This window comes from Limulus polyphemus, unplaced genomic scaffold (genome assembly GCF_000517525.1).
Source record: "Limulus polyphemus unplaced genomic scaffold, Limulus_polyphemus-2.1.2 Scaffold1118, whole genome shotgun sequence".
Classification (NCBI taxonomy): Eukaryota; Metazoa; Arthropoda; class Merostomata; order Xiphosura; family Limulidae; genus Limulus; species Limulus polyphemus.
This window is the reverse complement of record NW_013666728.1, coordinates 275,649-286,435: the sequence shown is the minus strand read 5'-3', so window position 1 is coordinate 286,435 and position 10,787 is coordinate 275,649. Positions and strand designations below refer to the sequence as shown.

The following is a 10,787-nucleotide window of genomic DNA, read 5'->3' as shown; positions in this document are numbered from 1 at the left end:
GTAATGAAGAAAAACTTTAATATAAGTTTAACATAACAGCAAATGTACAACGTTTCGACATGTTGTACATTTGATGTTATGTTAAACTTATATTAAAGTTTTTCTTCATTACTCATTCAAGCCGTCTCCAACCATTATTAGTTGTACGTGGTTAAATTATAGGTGTGTAAACAATCATTCATTTGTACATGATTCATGATTCATTTTGATTTAACTAGCAAAATGATACTACTCAGACTATACATTATATCATTGTAAGTTTTATTTATGTTAAAATCTAATAAAACGTTTTACATTCATTATACATATACATATCTAAATAAAGGTCGATAGGTGCATATGTAGCGTATTTCGAGAACCAATGTAGTGATATTAAGGGAACGAGAGTCACAAAGTTTAGTGTTTGAACCAACATTACTCTCTACACTATACTTAACATTTTCAAAACACTGTTTTCACTCTGTTTATCTAACAAACAGGCTGATGATAACGGTGTATAACCAAGTAACATGAAAAGGTGTCTCCGCATATCTTTTTATATCTAACCAAACACTTCCAATTAATTCTGTGTTTTATTTGAAATAACTGACAAAGCAAACACTTTTTCCAATATATTGGCACGGGCAAATCAGGTGACCTATTTATTACAACAACGAATAACAAAAACTGCAAGTCGTACTTGATTGAACCACCATTCCTTCATATTCAGATGGTCATGATCTCAACTGAAATTCCATTCCTTCATATTCAGATGGTCATGATCTCAACTGAAATACCATTCCTCCATACTCAGATGGTCATGATCTCAACTGAAATTCCATTCCTTCATATTCAGATGGTCATGATCTCCTGAGTATATTAAATGTTTGTTAATGCTCACATTGGATGGATAAACGGTCAAGTCAGTATGTCACTTGTGGTGGAATCAGTTATAAATAGTTTAAATTATTCTGGATTATATATGGTTCAACTGCTTTTAGGGGGTATGTTGATACGATAGGACTTCTGTTAGGATGAGACATTTCAGATAATTTGATAGGTAGAAGTGAAAAAAAGAGTGCAGAACTTTGACCTCTCTGAAGAATGGATAATCTCTGTTGTTTCCAGAGCAATGGTATTTCAGTTGGGATCATGACCATCTGAGTATGGAGGAATGGTATTTCAGTTGAGATCATGACCATCTGAATATGAAGGAATGGTATTTCAGTTCATTCAGACAATAATAACAGCTGATTTTCGTTTAATACTGTGGAAGAAAAACCTTTTTGTTGAAATCACAATTTACCGTAGATAGACGTCAATTTTCTAGACTTGAATGTCTTACAATAGTACCTAAAAAAAAGAAAAGAAAAAAAATATTCCAGATACAGGTGTATTAGACGGAAAAATGACACTTTTACAACAATGTTAATAAATTGTAACGTTGAAAAAGTTCAGATAATTATACCAAAAAATAAAAGTGGAAAAATAAACAGTACCAAGAGGATAAAGTTTCATAAAAGATAAAGTAGAAAACATTTACAAGAATACCAATGTTTTCTAATGCTTTGTTGGTTCGTACTTTATAATGTGTGAAACAAACTAATGTTGTATAATATAGAGTACAGAAATTAGACAGAACAAAGTGAAAGCATCACTGTATAATTCTTGCAGTGAAAGTATAATTTTTGGAGACTATATCTTATAAAAAGTTGAGTTACATAATACAGAAATTTCACTATGTTAGACTCGTTAAGTGTACTGTTGTTCTGTCGTAGATTTGGTGTTTATCACAGTTTAATGAACCGCAACGCAGGCGGGATTACTTATGTAGTGGATTTTTTTTATTTGTATTTAAAACGTTATGTTATAAACCAGATCAAAGACAAAAAAAAATGCTATATAATATAGTTTTTACTAGGATTGAAATAAAGAAGAAGAACAACGTTCGAACGTTCTGAATGTGAGTTAATATCTCTCTTTGTTCTATATCTACTAGCCCCTCTACATTAAACTACACAAAATAGTATAAACAACAAAACAACAGCTTTAAACTGGCCTAAAGCACAAAGTAATTAATTAAGTAAACAAACATAGCGAGAGACTTTGGAAGAGCAAAATTAATATTCCTGATATCCTTAGATAGAGAGTATGTATGCATGAAGATCCCAAACTAATTCAGATCTTTCAAACGACACAAGATCGGCATAGCAAATCTCCTTGTAAAATAAAAATTATGTGCTAAAAAAAGAAATCAAAATAAGATAAGATATCCTTGTCTTACACTATACTTGTTGGCTGGAAATTACCAGCATACCTATTTAATCGATCTCCAGCAGCTGACAAAGGTTTATTCATATACAATTGACATTTAAGAGTCATCTCTTAGTCAGTTTCTTCCTTGTTATTCAGTAAACAGAAACTAATGCTACTCATGGCTTTTTTTTTAAACTTTAAGAATTTTCATACATCCGACAACTCAGCGCTAAAAATGTTATCAAGTCCACCCTTTGTAACATAAAGCTGTAGTAATTTAAGCGAATTCTCTAAATATATATAAGCATAATTACATATTAAACAAGAAAAATTAAAGCTGGAAAAGTAAAGTACGATCACGTGTATTTACACAATATTACATCATTCTGCCTTTTAACACATTTCACGTGTTTACATGTTACTCAGTATGAGGTATTCAAAATGTAATTTTACCCCCAAACAATGTTACATAAGCTCATTTCTCTCACTGAAATACGTTAAGTTAAAGTAGCATGTATGCTAATTACCAGGTTCATTTGTTAGTTTCTCTTTAGGTAGGTAATTTTCTCTGATCAGAAGTTAAAATTAATATCAGAAAATAACCCTAAGAGAACTTCGTACAAATTTACATATAGTATTGTTAGTTAATGTACTCTTCCTACATCCTTACTTATAAAGATTAGAATGCATTATTTCACCACTGGAGCACCCTTGCTGTCAACAATATTTTCGGCTGTAAACCCAATAATATCTCACAAGGTTCAGCCAGTTTGGAAGTTCGGGCTAGTCTTAAATAGATATTTAAGCCAACAATACAAAACTATACTTGTTATAATAAAAGTAATAAAATTAGATGCATCAAACTTTCTAATCATTACTGTTAACGAAAGTAACAATAAAGAAATAACAGAATATATCTTAAGGAAAACATAAACTCTAGCTTGGACTTCAAGCGCTGTCGTAGATTTAATAAATAAAATTACATGTACAGTTGCAATTTCTTCTCACAGGCTCCCCTGACTCAGCTGTAAGCCTTAAGGCTTATAACGTTAAAACTGGGTTTCTACACCCTTGGTTGGTACAGCACAGATAGCCCATTATGTAGCTTTGTGCTTAACAGCAAACAACTAAACAAACAAAAAATCTTCTCACTGGAAATTTAAAAAAACAAACTCAGTTATGACATATATAATCCATTTGGACTACCTGCTTATGTGATATGTTCCTCACGAGAGTCAAGTTTTCTATATTGCACGCCACGTTCAAAATACAGACATAATCAGTACGATTGCATGATATTTTCAGACAACCTAAATAGTTTGTATTTGTTAAGTTCCTTTTTATATGAAATTTATGCTTTTTTTTTCACCATTTTATATCTGTATAAATACATTTCCTAAAAGCGATTGTCTTTAGCAAATTCTCAGTTTTAAAACGTTTTTCAGTGTTCCTGGAGGCGATTAAAATCATCAAAAGGCGTTAGTAGACTGAGTGAGGAGCTTACAAAACTTCATGGTCAGGCTAGAAGGCAATATAATGATAGTTAGTGTGATGATGCTAGGATTGTTCATCAGTTGAGACAATAATAATGTTGGAAACTAAACGGGATGAACAACAAGAACGCTATGATCGCAGACGATGTTGGCTGCGGTTGTAATATTTATACTGATGATTTTGTTTTTGACTAGATATTTTATTATTATTCTATGAAAAATTAAAAATAAAAATTAATTCTAGTGTAAACGATGTTATTACCCCTTAAAGTTAGTTTTCTTACAGAAATCTGATGTTCCTTTAAAAAGCTTAATAACAGGAATTACCAGCCAATAATAGATTGACATTAGATGACTGTAACATGTAGAATATTCAATGCTTTGTACACTGTACAATCGGTTTCTTTATGGAGCACACCCCTATATTATGTATGAAGTGAAATAATAAAAGAAAAATCACTACACATACAGGTCATCAGAGGCTAGATATGAAGAGCTACCTGGTCGCTCTATCTCCAGTGTACATGCCGTTCTGAGATATCCAAAGCGTCCCAAAGTCAAAAATCAGCGAATAACCAAAACCGAGATTTCTTATTTTCGTTCATTATCATCTTTCTTCAACAGGCCTAGGGCCTAGTTAGTTCTAGCACTAATTATAATTGTATTCTAATTAGATAGGGAAAAACAGTCATGAGCTTTGACTACCTATTTTATTATTATTATTCTATGCAAAATATCTATAAAATAGTAATAAAAGTAGTATTCTAAAGTTAACTAAAGGAAAGATATAATGATGAAAGCTGAGATTCTATTTAAATACCAAACTTTTGATAGACAAAGTGGGGAAGCCAGTAATATACGGATTTTATTCTCCATGTAAAGTCGAGACGGCTTAGTCTGCTATGTGATCATCAGCCGGATCAAGTGATATGTCCACTTCCATCCCTGTCTTATTTGGCTCCTTTTTTCAAGTTCAGTAGCCAGTACTACACAGCTTTCTATTTATCGATAGATCTTTTTCCTAATGCTTTTAGACTGTAGTATTGTTAGGAAGAAGAATGAATATAAACTGTAATAGTGTTAAGAATAAGAATAAATAGAAACTGTAACAGTTTTAGGATTAAGTATGTAATATTCAAGTGTTGTTAGGAATAAGAATAAACACAGACTGTAGTAGTGTTAAGATTAAGTATGAGTATAAACTACAGTGGCGTAAGGATTAAAGATAAATATAGATTATAGCGATGTTTCAGACTAGGGTACATTCGCAATATAGTAATGTAATTAATACTGACCAGGTTAGACTTACTGGGGTTAATATTACCAATCATTTTGAATAATAGCTGTGTGATAAGAGTGCAGACACATACTGTCTGTTGTGATCTATTGTTACTGAATAATTTAGACTATAACATCGTTAAAATTACAATGAGTTAGACTATAACATCATTAAAATTACAATGAATTAGACTATAACATCGTTATAATTACAATGAGTTAGACTATAACATCGTTAAAATTACAATAATTTAGACTATAACATCGTTAAAATTACAATGTGTCTGTACTAAGTGGTGTTTAATATTACAGATGAGTTTGACTAATTTAATATTACTGATGAGTTTGACTAATTTAATATTACACTTAATGATCAGTTCATATTTTACCATATTATGTAAACGGGGCAGTTTTTACTAAAGTAGTAATAATATTAAGGATAATATTTTTACCAGAGGAGGGTTATAGTTAGTGGTCAGTCGGTTTACATTATGATGTGTTAGTAATATGATTTGTTTGGTTTGTTTGAATTTCGCGCAAAGCTACACGAGGGCCATCTGTGCTAGCCATCCCTAATTTAGAAGTGTAAGACTAGAGGAAAGGCAGCTAGTCATCACCACCCACCGCCAACTCTTGGGCTACTCTTTTACCAACGAATAGTGGGATTGACCGTCACATTATAACGCCCCCACGGCTAAAAGGGCGAGAATGTTTGGTGGGACGGGGGCGCGAACCCGCGACCCGCAGATTGCGAGTCGAGCGTCCTACCCACCTGGCCATGCCGGGCCCTTCGATTCGATTTTAGTACTCATCAGGATCTCTACCAGCCTATCCTACATTTGAAATTCATTTAGGCAAGATTAGGGTAAATTAATCTACGAGACCTTTGGCGTGGTAAAGTATATCAATCGAAAGGGTTTGACCTCCTGAGTCCAAAACTCTAATTAGATCTTAAATCGGTCAAGAGATGACGGAGCTATGAGCTAAAAGTTTGTACTTGAAAAACAAAAAATCTCAAAGCCATTCTATGAGCCGCTATGCCGTGGCTAATAATGTAATAATTAACAACTCTACTGGCTTTGTAATTGTTCACATATTGTAGATTTTTAAATGTCAGTGAATTCATAAAAACACTAACAGACTAAAATACGCATATCGGTGGATGCGATAGAAGGATTACTGTAACAACTTTAGCTCCTTTTCTGATGACATAGGAAATAAATAACATTGGAAAGATCAATATATAGATTATCTCACTACAATGTCTCTGGTAGTCCAGAGTAACACTAGAATAATCACTAGATTATCTCACTACAACGTCTCTGATAGTCTAGAGTAACACTAAAATAATCATTAGATTATCTCACTACAACGTCTCTGGTAGTCCAGAGTAACACTAAAATAATCATTAGATTATCTCACTACAATGTCTCTGGTAGTCCAGAGTAACACTAGAATAATCACTAGATTATCTCACTACAACGTCTCTGGTAGTCCAGAGTAACACTAGAATAATCACTAGATTATCTCACTACAACGTCTCTGGTAGTCTAGAGTAACACTAAAATAATCACTAGATTATCTCACTACAATGTTATTGGTATTCAAATGCAACACTAAGATAAAGCACTAGATAATTCACTACAACTGAACAATGTCATTGTTGTGTACGCCAGTATCTGAAAATTAAACAGAAACCCTACAGTAGAAACATTCCAAATAAATAGATAGTGTTCAACAACATATTAACACGTCTCTCAGGAGCCAAGGGGTGTCTTTACACTATAATTTGTTGTATACTAAAAGTAAGTTCAACTCGAAAATACTCAAGGAGGGTGGTTTTGACGCATCTTTTCGAGACAAGTTTTCGTTTGATAATTGATAAATTTCTAAGTGAACTAGAGCATCCTCAAGTCTCCATACTAGCTAGTACTAAGGTCTACCCACTGGGAGTAAATTAATTACATATCAATAAAGCCACATTCTCAGCATCATTAATTAAGCAATTGCCAACCTTTTATGCTTCTGCTATAATTTTTTGTTGTTTAGCTTTCAAATGAGATACGAAAGATTTCAACTGCGATTCGGTAGGGAAGGTCGAAGCATCACGATAGTCAGCAGTAGGATGAGCAGACAGGAACACTTTGAAAGTAGTTACAGGCATAATATTGTACTCGGCTTGCTGCATAATATCTACCAAGGTGGTTCTAAAGGGTTCCTGAATACCTCTGTGTATCATTTGGAGACTTCCATGCTTTTTGTGCTTGACCGTTAAGCTCGTGATAAGGTGACGGATTTCAGTGACCTTACCACTTCAAATAACTTTTAGCAGCTCCAACGCTAAAGGGGTGCGAGAAATGCCTTCTTTTTAGCCAATAAAAATGTCCAAAAAATTTCAGCTCAAATTAAGAAAAACCAGATTGCGTAGTTTTGTCAATAAAAATATCCCCCATTGGCTCATGAGGTACCTGTTAAAATAATATACGTTTTGTTATTATGTTTGTAATGAAGTAAACGAAACAAACAAAACAATAAACAAAAACATACCTTTGTCGAATGGACTTTCACTTGATGTTTCTGTGGTTGGTGTGGGCGTCGTTGAAGGGGTGGTAGGTGGTGGTGAAGTTGATGAGGGCGTCGTTGAAGGGGTGGTAGGTGGTGGTGAAGTTGATGAGGGTGTCGTTGAAGGGGTGGTAGGTGGTAGTGAAGTTGATGAGGGCGTCGTTGAAGGGGTGGTAGGTGGTGGTGAGGTTGAAGACTGGATTGTAGTTGTGGACTCTTCAAAGTGGGAATCTGGGCAACAAACTCCAACATAACGACCTTTAATGATACATAAATTGTTATAGAAAGTTTGATAATCTTTATACATTTCTCGCCGTAAACAATGTTGAATATATCGGCAGTGACCCTTTTTACTTTCAGGAGTCCTACAGAACTGAAATTTGTCGTCGGAAGAAGCCGAGGGGTTAAAAATCGTTGAACAGGTCACGGGTATAGGGAGCTTCTGACCACGTGACATAATGTGTTGAACCCAGTCGAGAGCTTCGTCCAACATTATACTGCCAACATGATCGTTATGACATCTATGGCCGTGTGGACTCCATCCATTAGCTGGTGTTGAAAACCAGCTTGGAGGATATTTTCGATGTCCCCTTGGAATACTGTAATGCCACGGACCTCTCGGTCTCCCCCTTCTGGGATAGAAGGTGTACCCACTTTCATCAATTTCCAGTACAAAACTGTCACGATATGGATAATGATTGTCCCTTAGACCATGTCTACGACCTGGAAAGTATTATGAAATAATGTAAATAATATATGCTCATTGGCTATTTTTTTTCTTATTTTGGGAAAACAAATATAAAAAAATGGCGCTAACGACAGAGAACGCGTACTAATTATGTCGATTTCTGCATTTCATTTTTCTATGTGATTCTAACATATTATCTAGAATAATATATATGTGTGTAACAATCTAATTTTGTTGTAGCTGTGTGAACCTCAAAAAGACAGTTCTTATATGAAAAATACAACTCATTTTTGAACAAGCATCATAAAAATATGGGCCCAGCATGGCCAGGTGGTTAGGGTGCTCGACTCGCAATCTGCGGGTCGTGGGTTCGAATCCCCGTCACACCAAACATGTTCGCCCTTTCAACAGTGGGGGGCCTTATAATGTGACGGTCAATCCCACTATTCGTTGGTATAAGAGTAGCCCAAGACTAGCTGCCTTCACTACTAAATTAGGGACGGCTAGCGCAGATGGCCCTCGTGTAGCTTTGCGCGAAATTCATAACAACAAACAAACAGTACACCTGTTTAATGCTCCTACAAAATAATTTTCACCCGAGAATACCATACACGCGTGCTTTTCTAACTTATATTAGGGTAAAAAACATACAAACAATGAATACAAATGAAAGTTATTGCATAATATTTTAGATTTAAACTTTCGGTGAGCTGTCCAATGTAATATTAAACCTAAAGTATAGGCGATACATATGTAGGAATTATAAAGAAATAATGAACATTCTGTATCAAACAGATTTTCTAAAATTTACGTTGAAAATTCTAATTACCTTTTCTCACACGGTGCGGCTCTTCATCGTGACTGTTTGCTGATGAAAACGCCAAAATCAGCAGAACAAATGCTTGATATAGTAACATTGACCTGTTAACTCACTGAAACAGATAACAAAAATTATATTAAACTGAAAAATATTAAAAATGTTTGGGGCGAATTCCTTCTAATTAGGCCTAGCTTAGTAGCTACACTTTGACGAAATATTACATACTGGTTGGAGTACTCGTCCCCTGGACGGAAGCTACGTAAATTCACAATTAATGAAAGGTTATCTTAGGACATGGGATGTTGCTTCCTTTATATGTAATTGTATAAAAACGCAAAAACTCTCATAAAAACTGCAAAACACACCAAACGTGAAACCGCAACAAATCATCATGCCACATTTGGTGAAGGTCCATCAACAGGGAGAGAAGTAGTAGTAAAAAACGCAAAAGCACCCATAAAAACCTAGTGAGCCTCCAGACCAATTTGGGTGAAAATCCAAACACATCCTGCGAAGTAGTTACATGGACATGCAACAGACAACAGACAGTACTATTATATTCATTTAGGTGCTTTAATCATATATTTATAAAAGGCAGGCAAGACTTCTACGAAGATGGGCGAGAGATGCACTTGGAATAGAAAATCGAGTTTTTGTTCCCAGAAGCGAATTATTGCAAGAAAAAAAATATATTACTGACACTTCATTACTTGGGCCAGGTTGTGGCCCAATGCTTAGCGTGTTGGACTGTGGATCCGAGGGCTCATAGCTAGCGTCCCATTGCCTAAGAAAAAGGAAAGATCGCGCTCTTCACTTTGGGATCATGGATGCGTTATAAGGATAAAGGTCAAATTCCACTATCCGATTAGAGCAGTCTAATTGTTGGCAGTGAGCGATCCTCACTAGTCTATCCGTTTAGAATTAGAAACAGTTAAAACAGATAACCCTTGTGCAGATTTGTGCGAATATCCAAAAATAAGCGAAACTTCCTTCGTTAAACGAAAAAAAAAAAAATAAGTTTTTCGCGACAAAAATCTTTCATCCAATCAAATTCATGTCTCTATCTTTAAAACCACTAAAATTGCAGATAACTGTGTCAAAAATACAATAACAGTAGGCCTACTTTTACAGTAGGCATGTTGTTTTTCCTAATCTAACTTTTACTTGATGATGACACGATACTAAGAACGTGCCTAATATAAAAGTTGCTGTTATTATTGTATTTTAGAATTAATTATTCAGTTCAGGAGGTTCCTCAATAAACATTAATATGGCGGATATTATGGCTACTTTATAAATGGTCTTATTTATTATTAATGAAACAATGTCCTGCAAATACAGTTGCTGAAAGGACGAAGTATGTCTTATATAGGCTTTACCTTTTATTTTATTTAAATGTATTAATAATTAGGGAAAAAATAATGAGCGCATTTGTGAAAACGGTACAAGAAGTCTAGTTGTGTAATATACATCTGCATTCATAGCAAGTAATGCAATAATAAAAAGATAACCTTTGACCCTTTGTATTTCATTTATTAAAATACTCAGAAGTTTCAAATGACGTTATTTTCTAACGCCAGTAAAACATGGTAGCTGCTTGTAAGCCACAAGATGAAATTCAGTCTTGGCCAAAATGTTTGCATATTTTGTAATAGATAAGATCATTATTATTAAGATGAAATAGAAATACTCTTAGCGCTGTTAAACTGAG

The 10,787-nt window shown here is 34.4% G+C and overlaps 1 protein-coding gene across 1 annotated transcript in view; it reads right to left on the bottom strand.

Annotated features, from left to right (window-relative positions):
• The window catches only part of LOC106462208, a 42,744-nt gene extending 34,668 nt beyond the window's left edge, over nt 1–8,076 (bottom strand). Inside the window, exon 1 of the mRNA XM_022389399.1 lies at nt 7,554–8,076. Coding sequence (XP_022245107.1) covers nt 7,554–8,061 — 508 coding nt within the window. The 5' untranslated portion in view covers nt 8,062–8,076. The remainder of the gene's footprint in view (nt 1–7,553) is intronic.
• Nucleotides 8,077–10,787: the final 2,711 nt, after the last annotated feature.